Here is a 19,880-nt window from a genome sequence, read left to right as displayed (position 1 = left end):
TTATTTGTGACTATTGTGAAGGGTGTTGTTTCCCTATTTTCTTTCTCAGTCTGTTTATCCTTTGTGTAGAGAAAGGCCATTGATTTGTTTGAGTTAATTTTATATCCAACTACTGCACTGAAGCTGTTTATCAGGTTTAGATGATACTATCATATCATCTGCGAATAGTGATATTTTCACTTCTTTCTTTCCAATTTGGATCCCCTTGACCTCTTTTTTGTTGTCTACTTGCTCTGGCTAGGACTTCAAGTACTATATTGAATAGGTAGGGAAAAAGTGGGCAGCCTTGCCTAGTCCCTGAATTTAGTGNGATTGCTTTGAGTTTCTCTCCATTTACTTTGATGCTGGCTACTGGTTGGCTGTAGATTTCTTTTATTATGTTTAGGTATGGGCCTTGAATTCCTGATCTTTCCATGACTTTTATCATGAAGTGGTTTTGGATTTTGTGAAATGTTTTCTCAGCATCTAATGAGACGATCATGTGGTTTTTGTCTTTGAGTTTGTTTATATAGTGGATTATGCTGATAGATTTCAGTATATTAAATCATCTCTGTGTCCCTGGGATAAAACCTACTTGGTCATGGTAAATGACCTGTCTGTTAGTCTATGTCTTTTTATTGGGGAATTGAGTCCATTGATGTTAAGGGAAATTAAAGAAAAGTAATTGCTGCTTCCTATTATTTTTGTTGGTAGAGTTGGGATTCTGTTCTTGCTGCTGCTGTCTTCTTTTAGGTTTGTTGAAGGATTACTTTCATGCTATTTCTAGGGTGTAGTTTCCCTCGAGGACACATAGCTTGTGTTACACCAATGACCAAATCTTCTGCCTGTCTCCAAGCCCCACACCTTCATCTGTTTTTGCATATAGTCCTATTAATATATATTTTTATTTATACCAACTTTGTTCTCTTTTATTGACTTATAGCTTAACTTTCTATCCATTAACAATAGTGTTTTTTTTTTTCAGTACAGCAGAACAGCCCTCTCATCTGAATGGAGACTCAGTACCCTCTGACAGAAAGATCAACAATATCATAGAACAGAAAATGTATGGGGCTGGGATATTCCTGTGTGGAATGCAACACAGATGTTCAAACAAGGATAACCATTGAATATAGGTACATGATCCCAATCCTGAAACAAGAAATTTGGCCATAAACAGAGAGGAACTTTTTGAAGTGTAGAGAAGGCCTGAAGTGCAGTGAATATGGGGAATGGATGGGCTGGGCTTTACAATGGAGGACAAAGGACTTGAGTGTAGAAACAGACATGGGCCTGAAGCTAATGTGCTGAAAATTGGCCAAGAAAGATAAGGTTTATGCATAGTACAAAGAAAGTCCATGGGACAGAGGCCACAAATCGATCGTGTTTTTCACACGACACACAACCAAGAAAATCGTGTGAAGGCTGTTGCTGTTTCTGTTCCAGCTGAACTGTTAGCTCTTTCATCCTATTATTCTCTGAATTTACAAAATGATGTTAAAAATTGTACCTTCTTATCAATACTCAGTTCCACATGCCCATCTTAGACTGAGTGAGCATTTATTAAATTATAATCCTATGTAAAGCTACTACATAGAAAAGTTTGCTGACCCAGTAATTGCCAAAGCTAGCATCAAACACACTTTCTCCCTAGTTTCAAAAGACAGTAGTTCAGTTCTCCTTGTCAAAAAGTTTTGCAGCTATGATGACAGCGATTTATTTCTTCCTCTGCCCCCTAGTCTGGTACTCTATACTCACCCTCTTTGCTTCTACGGATTGTGTTGAGGCCTGCTTCTTTTAAGATAATTAGAGCCATTTTGTATACAGTCTCCTGTTTGCTCATAAGGTGAAATAAAGTTCAGGTTCTCAGACTCCACTTCCCAGTAGTAATTATCCACAACTGACACTGAAGAATGTTATTGATAAGCCAAAAAGTTATGGTTGAGTCAATCATGCTCTGTTATCTGAATGTTCTGAAGTTACCCTGTTCATCAACTATCCACTTACCTTACTCAGGACCAATCAGCTTAAAGGTTAGCCGATATACTTTGTCTAGCAAGCCAAAATGTAATATTATTCCCCTTCTTGAGTTTTAAAATTTGCACCTTTTTTTTCCTATAAAAAGCCTGCCTAAAAATTGTTTGATGTCATAGTTTCAGACTCAGTTTTGAACCATATCTCTGGTCTGACAACTCTTAAGCTCATTAAATTCAATAAGCTCTTCTTGCTTAACCGATCTGTGTTTGTATCATTGTTGTGGAGATTCCTGAACCCCAACAGATTGTAGTTTGCTTATTGATTTCGCAGCCAATATTCACATATAAAAGACTATATTCCATATTTGTCTTTCTGAGTTCAGGATTCCTCATTCAGGTAGAGTTTTCTACTGTTTGTTTGCAAATTTCATGTTGTTATTTGTGCGTGTGTGTGTGTGTGTGTGTGTGTGTGTGTGTGTGTGTGTGTGTGTACTTTGTCCATTCTTCTGTTGAAGGACATAGGACATATAGGTTGTTTCCAATTCCTGGGTATTATAAACAGAGCCGCAGTGAACATGGCTGAACAAGTGTCTCTGAGGTAGAATGAAGTATCCTTTGAGTATATACCCAAGAGTAGTATAGATAGATATCGAGATAGATTTTTTTGTGAGGATCCACCACACTGTTTTCCATAGATGTTGGATGAATTTTTGTCCCCACCAGGAATGTGTGAGTGTTTCTTTTACTCCACATTCTTTTGAGATTGAGCTGTCACTTGTTTTATTGATCTTTGCCATCGGATCCTGTTAGAGGATATTTAAACCTGTTTCTCATTAAGGTGTGAATCAGCCCTTAGCATACACCTTTAATCCCTCTTGTGGGAATACAGACACACCCATATCATGCACCTTTATTCCCAAACCAGGATGGAAATATTAGTTTGTAGAAGGAAGCACCAATGTTTGAATTTGATGTCTAATTGAGTGGCCGAAAAAGTCATAAGTCAGAGGAAGAATTGACAGAATAGTATCTGCCCCACTCTAATGAGAAGAGAGTGGAAAGGGAAGTTATTTAAGAGAGAGATAGTAAAGGAAGAAGAGAGTACAGTACAAGAATATAGTAGAGTTGATGAAGAGCAGTAGAGTTGAGAGGGAGAGCCAGGCATCACAGAGAGGGAAAGGAGGCAGTTTTACTGGGAGAGTCTTACAGAGACAGAATGAAGAGATCCAGCTTGACACAGGTAAAGACAGAATGAGGAAGAGACTGAAATAGAATCAGAAGATTAGGAAAAATTGCAAGAGTTAGTCTGAAGCCAATCAGAGCAGCTCAGAGTCTGAGAGAAAAGCCAAATTGAATAAATCATCTGGGAGAAGACTTTGAGCCAGTACAGCTGGGTTGAAACAGTGAGCTTGACTTCAGAAAAAATAAAAAAACTGAGCTTATTCAGCAGCAAGTCTCAGAGGATGAAAACGTTCTAGGCCTAGATTAGATTGATACAGAGGCTTCTAGGATTAGGCCTAGGTTATCCAATGAAGGCAGTAAGTTTCCCAGACAGTAATTACAACTAATCAGTACCCCCAGAGCTCGTGTCTCTAGCTGCATATATAGCAGAAGATGGCCTAGTCAGCCATCGTTGGGAAGAGATGCTCGTTGGTCTTGCAAACTTTATATGCCCCATACAGGGGAACGCCAGGGCCAAGTAGTGGGACTGGGTGGGCAGGGGAGCAGGGTGGGGCGAAGGTATAGGGGACATTCGGGGTAGCATTTGAAATGTAAATGAAGAAAATATCTAATAAAATAAGTTAAAAAAAGAAAATCTTCATTCTCATCTACTCCTATTATCCATAGGTTTGGTCTTCTCATTGTGTCCTGGATTTCCTGGATGTTTTGAGTTAAGATCTTTTTGCATTTTGCATTTTCTTTGATAGTTGTGTCCATATTCTCTGTGGAATCTTCTGCATCTGAGATTCTCTCTTCCATCTCTTGTATTTTGTTGCTGATGCTCACATCTATGGTTCCTGATTTCTTTCCTAGGTTTTCTATCTTCAGAGTAGTCTCCCTTTGTGTTTTCTTTATTGTTTCTACTTCCCTTTCTAGGTCTTGGATGGTTTTGTTCAATTCCATCACCTGTTTGGTTGTGTTTTCCTGTAATTCTTTAAGGACTTCTACCTCTTTAGCAGTGTTCTCCTGTATTTCTTTAAGTGAGTTTTTAAAGTTCTTCTTAAAGTCCTCTACTAGCATCATGAGATATGATCTTAATTCCGAGTCTTGCTTTTCGGGAGTGTTTGGGTATCCAGGACTGGCTGAGGTGGGAGTGCTGGGTTCTGGTGATGGTGAGTGGTCTTGATTTCTGTTAGTAAGATTCTTACGTTTGCCTTTCGCCATCTGGTAATCTCTTGTGTTAGCTGTTATAGTTGTCTTTGGTTGGAGCTTGTTCCTTCTGTGATTCTGTCAACCTCTGTCAGCAGTCCTCTCTCCTGAGTCTCAGTGGACAGAGTACTCTCTGCAGCCAAGCTCTCCTCTTACAGGGAAGGTGCACAGAGGTCTGGCTTTCAGACCTGCCTCCTACCTGAAGATGAAGGCCCGAAACAGGGCCTGTCCTAGAAGATATGTTGCCTCTGGAGTCTGCACACTCACCTGCACAGACTGGTCTCTGAGGGACCCGGGACACAAGATGGCTCTCTCACCTGCTCTGGCAGTCAGAGCCCTCCCAGGTAGCCACCTCTCCTCTTGTGGGGTAACGTGCCAGATGTCTGGAGCCCAAAACGGTGTCACTTCTGCCTGTCCCAGAAGCTGTGTCCTTCTTTAGTTCGCTAGCTTACCCTCTGCAGTCCATGAGCTGACTTGTGCAGACTGGTCTCCGAGGGACCAGGGACCCAAGATGGCCCCCTCACTTGCTCTGGTGGTCAGAGCCCTACCAGGTGGACACCTCTCCTCTGGCAGGGAAGATGCCTGGATGTCTGATGCCCAAAACGGGTTCTGTCACAGAAGCTGTGTTGCTTATGCAGACAGCTTGCTTACCCTCTACAGTCTGCAAGCTGACCTGCACAGACTGGTCTCTGAGGGACCCGGACACAATATGGCTCCCTCACCTGCTCTGGCAGTCAGAGCACTATCAGGCAGACACTTCTCCTCTGGCAGCGAACATGCCTGGATCTCTGGAGCCCAAAACGGAGTCTGTCCTGGAAGTTTTGTGGCTTCTGCAGACCTCTCGCTTACCCTTTGCAGTCTATGACCTGACCTGAGCAGTCTGGTCTCCAAGTTACTCTGGACACAAGATGGCTCCCTCACCTGTTCTCACTGATATCTTTTTGATTTAATGTTGCTATGTCATATGTGTCTAGACACATATCTATCTCTTGCATTTTTTTGAGAACAAGATTTCAAAGCACTCTCCAAAGACCCTCTGATTTTTATTTAAATGGATTTCAAGTGTCTCTCTTCTATCTTTGATTTTATTAATTTATATCTACTTCTTTTTCTCTAGGTTAGTTTGTATGCTGTTGTTCTCCTAATTTGTCACCCCCAATCTCTTGGAATAATTTCATGCATTGTTATTTTAAACTCCATGTCATTAATCTCTGTCCTGATATTTAATCGTCTCATGCCCTTGACTGCCTTTGGGTTTGGCTTGATCTTTTCCTTACACCTTGAAGCCTATGGTAATTATTTGAGGTCTCTCTGAATTTGACCATTCATGTGAGGTCATTCTGTTTTTCTTTTTTTCAGGTTAGCATTTGCAGCCATAAACTTTTCTCTCAGCATCACATAGCTGCATCCAGAAGATGCTGGGAAGCTGTGTTTTCATTTTCATTTGATTTTAGGAATTGTTTTCTCACTGATTTCTTCAATAAATCAGTGTCAATTCAAGAGGATACTAGGCAGTCTCCAATTACTCATGTAGTTCTTTCCTAAGAGATGCTGTCAGTGAAGGAACAAAGGAAGGTGTTATCTGACTACTGGAGAACATTAACTTGTAAGAAAGAGAATTTAGATATGTTTCATGTCAGTGTCTGTCCAAATATGTGAGAACTGTCTTAGATATTTGGTTCAATATAGTTCAAAAGAGTTGGGTAGTTTGGTTTGAAGAATCCTCAAATGAAAACAATACTCATAATCAGGGTATAAAGGCATGCAGAAAAAGGTGCCTTTTTAATTTATGACTGTGAACCATTTGGTCCTCTCAGAGATTTGTGTTAACAAAGACTCCCAGGTAGGTAGGAACTATGGTCTAGCTAATGAGGAGGAGGCCCTTACTGACCTCCACTATTCATTAGACTTTTGAACTCCAGGATTGGGATGTTACAGGGATTGTTGCTCGACTTTGAGACCCTGTGACTTCAAGTCATCTGTTTTGATTTCTCATTCCTTCTAAGATTACAATTTCAGAGAATACTGTCTTTGATGAGGGAATGAAATGGGGTTCTTGAGATGAACATGTACTGGGATGGTAGTGGAGGCATTGTAAATTTTTTCTGTTTCATTGAATGTCCTGGATTAATAGTTTTTCAATGATGGATAAGTAAACAACACGCTATGGATCCACAAGACTAGTGGAATGGATTTAGGCCAGAATGTCTCTTTCTAGCAAAGGAACTGTGCTCCTTGGTTCCATTAAGTACTTATTATGGAAGAGCAAATGTTCCACTGATGAAGAGCTGGGGGTGGGAGATATATGAAATTAAAGACTTTCTTTTATGACTCTCCTGGTGTCTTAAGAGAGGAAGTGAGAACCAGATTATGAAAAAAAATTAAATAACTCATTTCAGAATGTAGAAGTGGGTTTACCTTCTTCCCCTAGGTGCTCACAACCACGTGCAGCTCCTGGATAAGCATAGTGTCTAAGCACCAAGAACTGAAGAAGACAGTCTAAGAACTTAACCATGCTGTTGGATCACTTGTAGGAAGGGGTCAAGATGCAGAGAATTCTGCTACCAAAGTTATTCTAGCCTCTAGTGTTCCCTCTTCCACAGTGCACGGGTCATGGCAGCCTCCTTTGCTTGCAAGGGGACTCTTTCTTTTAATTTCTTGACTATCCTTAAATGTTTCAGTTATCTGCAAGGCTATTTAGAAATAACCTTAGGCCTGCATGATTGTGAGGTCACCACCAGGATGTCACCTTAGTCTTTTCTTTCTCACTGTGCATTCTCCAGAGATCCATTATAAAAGACTGAAATATCAGTCTTCAGGAGATTATTTACAGTACATAGTAGTCCAAGAGCTAGTTCATATACCTTCCTTCTAATATCTGGGATTTATTCACTTATAAATGTATTTGTTTTAATCAGTTTCCCTTCTACAGACTCCAGAGATAGAGATGAGTGGTACATTAATGTACCTCTGTGCTTTTCCATGAAGGCAGAGGTTATTCCCAAAAATCCTTGACCTGTTGAAGAGTATTTTGGATAGATTAATATTTAATACTGGTCCTTCTTAATCCCTTTAGAATACAAGCTTGAAAATATTTATCTTGCTGTTCCAAGAAAAGATTGTCATGGACCCATTAAAGGTTTTCTTAGGAAATGACCCATTAAAGGTTTTCTTAGGAAATGACCTCCTTGACTGTGGGGTCTCTTACCCCTTCACAAAATAAGTGGTAAGGTGGACCATCGGATACAAGGATGTAAGCATAAGATTCAGTAGCCTGGAAACTACTTGTTTTCTTGAACTTATATTTGTCTAACATAGGACTAACATTATCTTTTTGTAGCTTATATCAATTAACAGGGTGAGATTTTGGAAAGCTTCAGTATATTGGTCAGGATCAATTGAAAATCTGTAAAGTCAGATTTAATTTTTTCAAAGAAAGGGGAATTTGTATCTTGGAAAGAAAATGTTCACTTGACATTTCCCTTAAGAAGAAAGTAAAGGAGTTGGGTCCACTTGGTGGTTGATTAGAGGAGGTGACCACTATGAGTCTGTAGATAGCACGCAGGATGACTTGGAGAGAGCAGAGGATCCCACATGTCCTTCTCTCAGAGAGACATTGATTACCACAGATGCAGTACTGGAGGAGAATAAAATGGTAGATTCTATGTAACAGTGTCTGTCCACAAAGATTTAACATTCCCATGAAAGCAAAACATGGTTACATATAAGGGATTTCATATCATTTTCCAGCTCATGGCTATATAGTTCTAGTTGGATGTTAGTATTATAATTTGTACTTCTCCTAGGAGGCCATTTTCTCTACTTACCAGCTCATAGGTACAGAAAACCATGGTATAGGAAAAAGCACTTCTCCNTTAGGGATACAGATCCAAGGAGTCCTAGTGTCTCAGTGCTTTAGAGAAGTCCAAGTTTACGAGAGCTCATTGCCTGTCTGCAAAGAGAAGGCATCCTTTAAGCCTTCTATTCCCCTTAGTCCAATGTCTGGAAAGTTCCCTGATGACACTCTGCCTCAGACAAGGTGGAATTGGAGGAATAACACCTATTGTTGTTCTTTGTCCTCAGTGTGCACTATATGTTGCATTCACTCACATATTTCATATCCCATGCACAAAAGATGAAGAGAGAGAGAGAGAGAGAGAGAGAGAGAGAGAGAGAGAGAGAGAGAGAGAGAATAAAAGGGCAGGAAGACATTGAACACCAATATAGAAGTTGTTAAAAATGAAGAATATTTGTTGAAGACAAAATGAAAATCAATAAATATGATACTGAAACTTAATATGGGGATGGACATAGAACTAGAGACATTGGAACAAATTTGGGAAATAACTATAGCACAGCTTATGTCTCTAAGAAACTATAGCAGGCTGTTTGTGAGGGCAAGCAAATAAAAGCAATTGGAGAATAAACACAGTGAGATGAGAATGTAAGCCTGTATCTGAAAGATTCACTGACAAACTTAACCACTTAATGCTCTTTTTAACTTAATTATGGACAAGTGTGGTCTCATCAAGTCTTCCATTGTTTTAGAGGAAAAGGGGTTACTAAATCTAGAGGAGTACCTTAATAAACGGTAGATTAGAGGTGAATAAATGAGGTAGCAGTTCAGAGCACTTCTTGTTGTTGCAGAGGACCCCATGTTTTCCCCAGCACTCAAAACTAGCTCAAAACCTCCTGTATCTCCAACTCCATGGGATCTGATGCCCTCTTCTGACTCTTATGGCCACCCACACTTACTCCCCTCCCCCATGTACACAATTTAAAATGAAAATAAATGATTAAAGGAAAAGAATTAATACCCGAGGCTGCCATGTTTGCTCACCCTGTACCAGGAAGCATGCTCACAGAAGACTGATGACCTGAGTTTGATTCCCAGACTGGCCCTGCTGGAAAGAGAGAACTAACTTCTGCAGGTTATCCTTTCTCACACACACACATACACACACACACACACACACACACACACATATATACATACATACACACACACACACTGACACACTCACACACACACACACACACACTGACACACTCACACACACCATACACTCATACACTGACACATACACACAAACAAACCACAGTATATGTTTTAGGTTAACACAATTTTTTGGTGACAAAATTTGTATTTCTTAATCTTTTCTATTTTCAGAAATATAAATAAGAGACAGTAAATCCTCAGTGACTGGAAAGTCAATGGAGGATGCTGAGGGTGTTGGGAATAGACAGAGATGTAGACAGGGAATGAGGGGAGAAGGGAAAATTAGCCAAAGATAAATATGTGTTAATAAAAATTTAAATGATAGCTGGGCATGGTGGCATACGCCTTTAATCCCAGCACTCGGGAGGCAGAGGCAGGCAGGTTTCTGAGTTCGTGGCAAGTCTGGTCTACAAAGTGAGTTTCAGGACAGCCAGGGCTATACAGAGAAACCCTGTCTCAGAAAACCAAGAAATAAATAAATAAATAGATAAATAGATAAATAAATAAATAAATAAATAAATAAATGATAAATAACAATTGAACCAATCATATATTTTGTTGAAAACAATTAAACTATAAAGAATGAAGGGTTGGGCACACATATATGTTTATAACACTTGTTTCATTATTTGAGATATTTTTCCAAACAAGCCTAGAGCTCTGTGCTGAGATGTCAGAGAGTAAGAGAGAACTGAGAGACTGAGCCTCAGGGAGCTGCAACCCCAGGAGGATTTTTTTCAGCCCTGGAGCACTGTGGGAGGATCTTCATTACTTTGCTGACAGTAATAGTCTGCAGAATCCTCTTCCTCCACAGGATCTATGGTGAGGGTGAAGTCTGTCCCAGACCCACTGCCACTGAACCTGGCAGGGACCCCAGATTCTAGGTTGGATGCAAGATAGATGAGGAGTTTGGGTGGTTGTCCTGGTTTCTGTTGGTACCAGTGCATATAACTAGTTGTAGATATACTGACACTTTTGCTGGCCCTGCAGGAGATGGTGGCTCTCTGCCCTAGAGACACAGCCAAAGAAGCTGGAGATTGGGTCAGCACAATGTCACAAGTGCAGCCTGGAATGATAAACACACAGACTATAGTTAGCTGTGTATAAAAGCCTTCATAGCAGAGAACCTTTTCATTTATCTATCTATCTATCTATCTATCTATCTATCTATCTATCTATCTATCTATCTATCTATCTATTTATGGTTTTTCAAGGCAGAGTTTCTTTGTGCAGCCCTGCCTGTCCTGGAACTCACTCTGTAGACCAGACTGGCCTCGAACTCTGCCTCCTGAGTGCTGGGATTAAAGACATTTGCCACCATGCGTGGCTTTCATTTAATTTTTTAAGAATAATTTTGGACATCACTCTGAGATAGCAGAAAATTCAGAGGACTGAGGAAACTTAAAACCAGTGACAAATGCCCTTATTATAATGATCAAGAACCTATAGGCATGGAGAGTCACTATGGCCACAGAAGTTGCCCCCAACACATCTCTGTACCCTCACCTGGAACCCAGAGCAGTAGCACCCATAGCAGGAGTGTGTCTGTCTCCATCCCTGAGAGCTGGAAGAAAGGATGCTTCTTAGGCTCCTGGAAGCTGCCTTTAAAGGAGCCTGGGCTGTTGTGTAATGACTTCATATGCAAATCAGCTCAACAGAATGTGTGCTGGTCAAAGGGCACCTGGTCCTGTTTCACCCACAGGGAGTTGGTGAAAATTTTCCAGCAGAAAATTTACTGAAGCATCATATGTGTCTTAATGGACCCTTCTAAATATAATTTTTTTTGAGCCAGCATTTCTCTATCTATTCTTGGTTGTGCTGTAGCTCACATTGTAGAACAGGTCCTCCTGTCTCTGCCTCCCAAGTGCTGGGATTAAAGGTTTGCACTTTGGGAATCTTCACTCTCTTCTATATCTATTATCCTTAGGTTTGGTCTTCTCATTGTGTCCTGGATTTCTTGGATGTTTTGGGATAGGAGCTTTGTGCATTTTACCTTTTCTCTGTCTCTTGTGTCAATGTTTTCTATGGTGTCTTCTGCACCTGAGATTCTCCTTTTACGTCTTGTATCTGTCTTTCTCGAGGGTTTTCTATCTCCAGCGTTGCCTCCCTTTGTGATTTCTTTATTGTTTTGATTTCCATTTTTTGATCCTGGATAGCTTTGTTCAATTCGTTCACCTGTTTGGTTGTGTTTTCCTGTAATTCTTTAAGGGATTTTTGTGTTTTCTCTTTAAGGGTTTCTAGCTGTTTACCTGTGTTCTCCTGTATTTCTTAAAAGGAGTTATTTGTGTCCTTTTGAAATCCTCATGAGTTGTGATTTTAAATTAGAGTCTTGCTTTAACAGTATGTTGGGTTATTCAGGGGTTGCTGTGGTGGGACAAGTGGGTTCTGATAACCACAAGTACCCTTGTTTTCTATTGCTTATGTTCTTGCCCTTGCTTATCTCTATCTGGTTATTTCTGGTGTCACATGGTCTTTCTGTCTCTTACTGTGGCTTGTCCCTCCTGGAAGCCTTTGTGTCAGCACTCGGGGAGACCAGTTCTCTCTGGGAGCAATTTGGATATGAAGAGCTGTGCACAGTGTCAGCTCTGAGTGTAAATGGAAAACTGAAGGATTCTGTTCCAGGCTGCTGCTTGGTTCCCGTGTCCTGATGGCTCTGGGCAGGTCCTTCTTATGCCAGGAATTTGAGCAAAAGTGGTGATCTTACCTGTGCTCACAGGTGTGTCAGCAGTCTGGGAGACCAGCTCCTTGGTTCTTATATCCTAAGGGCTCCAGGTGAGTGTTCTCACGGTGTATGGGACATATATAGAAGACCAAAGAGGGTTCATGTAGTCCTAGAGGATGCCTTGGAGGTAAACTTTGCTGCACACTCTTGAGCCTCTAGTGTTCATCCATATGCAATGGTAAAAGATAAAAAATGAAATGGAGCTGTGCATGTGTCATGTAATCCAGCCATCAGGGGGAAGAGGCAGGTGGGTTGCAAGTTCAGGGTTAGTGGGTACTAGATAGTGATTTCCAGGTGGGCTCAAGATATATAGTTAGACCTTACATATCCCCCCACCTCCTGAAATATAGTAAAACTGAAAGTATAAATGAAAGAAAGCAGATGAGAGTGTGTCTACACATGTGAAAGATATGGTAGAAAAATATATGACAGAGAAAAGTGTACACGATCCATCTAGGAAAGGCTAAAGCTAGTTTATGACTTCCCTGGAGATAGCCAACTGGTGGGTTTGTTATTTTTTTTTTTTTCTTTGCATGGTCTGCAATTGGTGAACTCTGAGAAGCAAGTCCCAAAGAGACTTTCCTGGACTGCTTCTTGCTATTGATATGGCTCATCTATCACTATTACATAGTCTAATGATTCCTGAGCATCAGCCCACCCTATAGGACACATTTCTTGCAGATTAACATGAAGATTAACTTTCATGAATTAATGGTGTTTAGGTGAATTAATGATTTTTATAGAATCCTGATTGACTCAAATAATTTTAGGAAGTTTGTTTTGTTTTGTTTTTCGAGACAGGGTTTCTCTGTGTAGCCCTGGCTGTCCTGGAACTCACTTTGTAGACCAGGTTGGCCTCAAACTCAGAAATCTGTCTGCCTCTGCCTCCCAAGTACCGGGGTTAAAGGCGTGCGCCACCACCTCCCAGCTACGTAAGTTTTAAGAGTTGGTTTTAGTTGTTTTGCCAGTAATGTATAATAAAGTTAGAACCAAGAAAAAAATGTGCTCATTCCTCATAAAAGAGTAAGTAAACATTACATAATAAGAATTACCATGAGTTATCATAAATTACGCTAAAAAGAGATATAGGCTTGGGACAAATTTGTGTTCAAGGAAAAACATTCATCTCCAAGAATAAAGTCACAGGTGTGCACTATGATAAAGCAGGGCCATGCCAAAACTATTGCTTCAAATATATAATGAGCTTATAGAATGAAACACTGCTTTGAACTTGTAATTGATTCTTGATTCTTGATAGTTTTCTGTTAACTCTTCCTTTACATAACATTTTAGCTATGAGGTAATTCTTTCTTACATAGAGAACTTGTTGTCTACAAACCATAAAAAGCTGAAAGCAATAATAAAAGGTGGTATAGCCATTTCTGCTACATCCCATGTTAGTGTTGTCTGTGTGAGTGACATCATTCTTTCTTTTTCTCTCTGGTTCAAGAAATGTTAATGGACTCTGAGGCTCTTGTCTGACTTCTGCTGACACACCTGAGAAAGGAGCTTGTCTGATTTCTGCTGACACACCTGAGAAAGGAGCTCCAGCAATAAATCCTTTACTTATATCCTTGATGCTAAACATTATGTGTCAATCACAAGAAAACACTGCTTATTTAAGCACAGAGAGTTACAATGTAACAAAACACTTACCAAAGCCCAGAACAGCCAGAGTAAGTGACCGGCACTTGTTAAAGCACAGAACAGCAAGAAAGAGTTAAGTTTCCAGAGGCCATCAGTCTCTGGCCCCCAAACCACAAGGCCATAGATATTCAGTGTTTAGCCTTTGTCCAACTCTGTGTTCCACCTCAGCTCTTTGCCCAGCTGGAGCAGGCCCCCTGCAGATAAAAAACAGTTAGAACAGTTGATAAATCTAAGACTGAGTACATATTTGTGATACATACTGAGATGCAGATCAGAATCAAAGCAGGAAAAAAAAAAGCTGCAGCAGTCTCACAGTTGTGATCCACTGAAGAGGGAATTTTGTAATTCCAAGCAGATAAAAGTGAAAACATGTTAGTCTGGAAATGTCAGCTAGATAGCCTTCAATCTTCAAAGCTCTTATTAATTTGAATGATCTAGAAAAAGGTTTTTTGTAAGTTTAAAATGTTGTCTAGTAAATCTACTAAATATAAAAATGCTTTGGATATATCAGAGAAGCCTCTATTTAGTAAACAAGTTGTTAAATTAGCAAGCACACAGAGTTTGCTTGATAGGGAACTTAAGAATTTTTTGTTTCACAAGTTTCCTTCCTTTTGGTAACAAGAGTTCTATGTCTGAGATGTACTGGGGAAAATACACAGCTGAGACACCGAGTCTCTGTGAGCAGTGACCTAGGAGGATTTTGTCCTGGAGCACTGTGGACAGCTAGCTTTAGGTATGCATTCTAATGGTTTTAGCAAGACAGAATGGTACCAAAGGAATGAGGGAGAAGGGCAAAGCCTTCCAGAGTTGTGCTTGCCCTGCTGGGGTGGCCAGAGTCCCTTCAAGCATGGTGTTAGTGACCTCAAACCTTCCCACTGGTCCTCTACTCATACATGTTCCACCAGGAAACATGTCAACAGCCTAGAGACCAAGATGTTACCATATGAGTATTGTGGGGACAGTCAAGCTGCAATCTCCTGCAGTCCTTGAAATAGAAGCCATAGCCTCTTGAATTGATATGTGGATATCAGGTCCTAAGAACTTTTTATCCATCAAATGTGTAGAAACTGCGACATAGAACTTTCCCTTACCTTGAATACAATTTCACCCTAAGTGTCCATGTAGATGCTTCCAATGCAGGTGCTATGGAGAAGGAAAATGTTTGTTAGAAAAGAGACTATGACACCACTAATCTAGAGTCTGTTAAAAAGGTTATGTTGATGTGTGAACCTGACAGTGAGGGACCAGAGAGCCACAAAGCCCAGCATTACCAGCACTTTCTGTTTTACAATGTGGACATTGTCAGGACATCTAACCCTCTTTCCATACACCAGGTTGGGTCAGGAGAGCTGGGTTGGATTGTCAGGAATCCTGGGTTCTGACCCATTGTTGTTGGTTCCAGGTCTCTCTATTCATGCCTTTGGTGGTTGTCTTTATACTTGATAATGGATTTCACACTGCTAGTGCTTCTCCCTTCCTTCCTTCCTTCTTCCTTCCTTTCTTTCTTTCTCTCTTTTTCTTTTCTTTCTTTCTTTTTAAAATTATTTTATTAGATATTTTCTTCATTTACATTTCAAATGCTATCCCAAATTTCCCTTATACCCTTCCCCCGCCCTGCTCCCCTACCCACTCACTTTCACTTCTTGGCCCTGGTGTTCCCCTGTACTGAGGCATATAAGGTTTGCAAGACCAAGGCGCCTCTCTTCCCTGAGATGGCCAACTAGGCCATCTTCTGCTATATATATATGCAGCTAGAGACACAAGCACTGGGGGTACTGGTTAGTTAATATTGTTGTTCCACCTATAGGGTTGCAGCCCCCTTCAGTTCCTGGGTAATTTCTCTAGCTCCTCCCTTGGGGGTCTCTGTGTTCTATCCTATAAATGACTGTGGGCATCCACTGCTATGTTTAGCAGGCACTGGCATAGCCTCACAAGAGATAGCTATATCAGTGTCCTTTCAGCAAAATCTTGCTGGCATATGCAATAGTGTCTGCGTTTGGTGACTGATTATGGGATGGACCCCGGGTGGGACAGTCTCTGGATGGTCCATCCTTACGTCTTAGCTCCAAACTTTGTCTCTGCAACTTCTTCCATGGGTATTTTATTCCCTATTTTGGGGAGGAATAAAGTATCCACGTGTTGGTCTTCCTTCTACTTGATTTTCTTGTGTTTTGGAGATTGTATCTTCGGTATTCTAGGTTTCTGGGGGTAATATCCACTTATCAGTGAGTGCATATCAAGTGAGTTCTTTTGTGATTGGGTTTTCTCACTCAGGATGATATCCTCCAGATATATCCATTTGCCTAAGAATTTCATAAATTCATTGTTTTTAATAGCTGAGTAGTACTCAATTGTGTAAATGTACCACATTTTCTGTATCCATTCCTCTGTTGAGGGATATCTGTGTTCTTTCCAGCTTCTGGCTATTATAAATAGGACAGCTATGAACATAGTGGAGCATATGTCCTTATTACCAGTTGGAATAACTTCTGGGTATATACCAAGAAGAGGTATTGCTGGATCTGCCGGTAGTACTATGTCCAATTTTCTGAGTAACTGCCAGACTGATTTCCAGAGTGGTTGTACAAGCTTGCAATACCACCAGCAATAGAGGAGTGTTCCTCTTTCTCCACATCCTCACCAGCATCTGCTGTCCCCTGAATTTTTGATCTTAGCCATTCTGACTGGTGTGAGGTGAAATCTCAGGGTTGTTTTGATTTGCATTTCCCTGATGATTAAGAATGTTGAACATTTTTTCAAGTGCTTCTCAGCCCTTCAGTATTCCTCAGTTGAGAATTCTCTGTTTAGCTCTATACCCCATTTTTAATAGGGTTTTTTGAATTTCTCGGGTACAGCTTCCTGAGCTCTTTGTATATATTGGATATTAGTCCCCTATCAGATTTAGGATTGCTAAAAATTCTTTCCCAATCTGTTGGTTGCCTTTTTGTCTTTTTGACAGTGTCTTTTGCCCTATAGAAGCTTGGCAATTTTATGAGGTCCCATTTGTTTATTCTTGATCTTACAGCACAGGCCATTGCGGTTCTATTAAGGAATTTTTCCCCTGTGCCCATTTCTTCGAGGCTTTTCCCCACTTTCTCCTCTATATATTTCAGTGTCTCTGGTTTTATGTGGAGGTCTTTGATCCACTTAGACTTGAGCTTTGTACAGGAGATAAGAATGGATCAATTCGTATTCTTCTACATGATAACTGCCAGTTGTGCCAGCACCATTTGTTGAAAATGCTGTCTTTTTTCCACTACGTGGTTTTAGCACTTTTGTCAAAGATCAAGTAATCATAGGTGTGTTCATTTCTGGATCCTCAATTCTGTTCCATTGATCTACCTGTGTGTCACTGTACCAGTACCAAGCAATTTTTATCACAATTGCTCTGTAGTACAGCTTTAGGTCTGGCATGGTGATTCCCCCAGAGGGTTTTTTATTGTTGAGAATGGTTTTTGCTATCCTAGGTTTTTTATTATTCCTGATGACTTTGCAAATTGCCCTTTCTAATTCAGTGAAGAATTGAGTTGGAATTTAATGGGGATTGCACTGAATCTGTAGATTGCNTTCGGCAGGATAGCCATTTTTACTGTATTAATCCTGCCAATCCATGAGCAAAGGAGATCTTTCCATCTTTTGAGATCTTCAATTTCCTTCTTCAGAGACTTGAAGTACTTGTCATACAGATCTTTCACTTGCTTAGTTAGAGTCACACCAAGGTATTTTATATTTTTTGTGACTATTTTGAAGTGTGTTGTTTCCCTAATTTCTTTCTCATCCTGTTTATCCTTTGTGTAGAGAAAGACCATTGATTTGTTTGAGTTAATTTTATATCCAGGTACTGCACTGAAGCTGTTTATCAGGTTTAGGTGTTCTCTGGTGGAATTTTTAGGGTCACTTATATATACAATGATATCATCTGCAAATAATGATATTTTGACTTCTTCCTTTCCAATTTGTATCCCCTTGATCTCCTCTTGTTGTCTAATTGCTCGGATAGGACTTCAAGTACAATATTGAACAGGTAGGGAGAAAGTGGGCAGCCTTGTCTAGTCCCTGATTTTAGTGGGATTGCCTCTAGCTTCTCTCCATTTAGTTTGATGTTGGCTATTGGTCTGCTGTATATTGCTTTAATTATGTTTAGGTATGGGCCTTGAATTCCTGATCTTCCTAAGACTTTTATCATGAAGGGATGTTGAATTTTGTCAAATGCTTCCTTCTTTTATATGACATGAAACAGTTCCAGGAGCATTAGTATCAGCTCTTTGTTAAAGGTCTGCTGAATGGCATAGGATCCCTCCAGCTGTGACACACACACACACACACACACACACACACACACACACACACACCACCTCTATGTAAATGTTGACTGCCATTCAGCAGAAAAAGCATCTCCTGCAGCAGGTCCTGATTGAGGTCTGCTGGAGAGACCTAGGATTGCTGTTGCAGACACTGCTAGCCAACCAGGAACTGATGTTTAGACGAGAGATGCTTTCTTGGGACCAATGGGGTGAGGGGTAAGTGTATAAAAAAGCTTGCTGTGGTGTTTCTCACCTCCTTCCAGAGTCTGTGTTGTTGATCCTGTGCCACCATGGGCAGGTAGGGTCAAGTGGCAAGTAGACCAGGGCACAGACAACAATTTTATGCTCCATGTCATTAATCTCTCTCCTGATAATTAATCATGTCTTGTCATTGTCTGCCTTTGGGTTTGGCTTCATTTTTTCCTTACACCTTGAAGCTCATCATTAGGTACTTCAGATCTTTCTGAATTTGGCAATTCAAGTGAGGCCATTCTGTTTTTATTTTTTTCAAGTTGGCATTTTCAGCCATAAACATTTCTCTCAGTATCACATAGCTGCATCCCGAAGATGCTGAGAAGCTGTGCTGGTATTTTCATTTGATTCTAAAAATTGTTTTCTCACTGATTTCTTCAATAAATCAGTGTTTAGATATGTAGTTTCTTATGTAGTTCTTTCCTAGAAGATATCATCAATGAAGGAACAAAGGAAGATGTTATCTGCTTATTGGAGAACATTAACTTGTAAGTATGAGAACTTAGATAGGAACCTTGATAGTGTCTGTCCAAATATATGAGAACAGTCTTGAAGGTTTGGGAAAATATAATTCAAGAGAATTGGGTAGTATGGTTTAAAGGATCCTCAAATGCAAAAAACATCTTGGAAATCATGGTGTAAGGTATGCAGAAAAAGGCACCCAATAAATCTTTGACCGTGAGCCATTTGGTCCTCTCAGAGATTTGTGTTAACGAAGTATAGGGGTTGGGAGCTCCTAGTTAAGGAGGAGCTATGGCCTGGCTAATGAGGAGGAAGCCCTTACTCACCTCCATTATTCATTGGTCTTTTGAACTCCAGCATTGGGATGTTACAGGGACTGTTGCTCAACTTTGAGAACCTGTGACTTTAAGTCATCTATTATGATTTCAAATCCTTCTAAGATTACAATTTTTGAGAATGCTGCCTTTGAATATCAAAAGAAATGGGTTGCTGGAGATGAAATTGGAGGCATGGGAAAATTTTTTCTGTGTCATTGAAAGTTCTGGATTATTATTATTTTCACTGAGGAACAAATAAATAGCCTGCTATGGATCCACAAGATTAGGGGATGGATTTGGGTCAGAATGTCTCTTTCTAGCAGAGGGGCTGTGCCACTTGGTTTCATCTTAATGAGTAGTCATGAAAGAAGTGTAAATGTTCTTAGATGAAGTGAATAAATTTTTTTCTGTGATGTCTCTCATGATATATTAAGAGAGGAGGTTGAAACAGATTAGCAAATAGAATTGAATATCTAGTTTGAGAATCTAGAAGGAAGTTTACCTCCTTCCTCTCAGTGCTCAGAATCAGGCGGAGCTCCTGGATGATCATGGTGTCTGAGCACCAAGAGCTCACGGCTTAAGAACTTAACAGTGCTGCTGGATCACTTGTGGGGAGGGGTCGAGATGCAGAGAATTCTGCCTCCGAAGACAGTCTAGCCTCTAGTGTTTCCTCTTCCACAGTGGATGAGTCATGGCAGCTTCCTTTGCTTATAAGTGTACTCTTTCTTGCAGTTTCTTTTTTTGTTTTGTTTTGCTTTGTTTTGTTTTGTTTTGTTTTTCGAGACAGGGTTTCTCTGTATAGCCCTGGCTGTCCTGGAACTCACTTTGTAGACCAGGCTGGCCTCAAACTCA

General features: G+C 40.3%; 1 protein-coding gene and 1 gene segment (V, D, J or C); one reads left to right on the top strand and one right to left on the bottom strand.

Annotated features, from left to right (window-relative positions):
* Positions 1-19,880, top strand: part of Gjc3 (gap junction protein gamma 3) — a 64,908-nt gene that overhangs the window by 10,246 nt on the left and 34,782 nt on the right. The gene's annotated exons all lie outside the window — the stretch shown is intronic.
* LOC110313185 lies at positions 10,062-10,879 on the bottom strand. The segment is given in 2 exon segments: positions 10,062-10,390; positions 10,831-10,879. Coding segments are annotated over 2 exon segments (378 nt in total).

The sequence above is a fragment of the Mus pahari genome, chromosome 23 (assembly GCF_900095145.1).
Source record: "Mus pahari chromosome 23, PAHARI_EIJ_v1.1, whole genome shotgun sequence".
Lineage (NCBI taxonomy): Eukaryota > Metazoa > Chordata > Mammalia > Rodentia > Muridae > Mus > Mus pahari.
The sequence above is the reverse complement of the archived record's forward strand: the minus strand, read 5'-3'. Positions and strand labels throughout refer to the sequence as shown.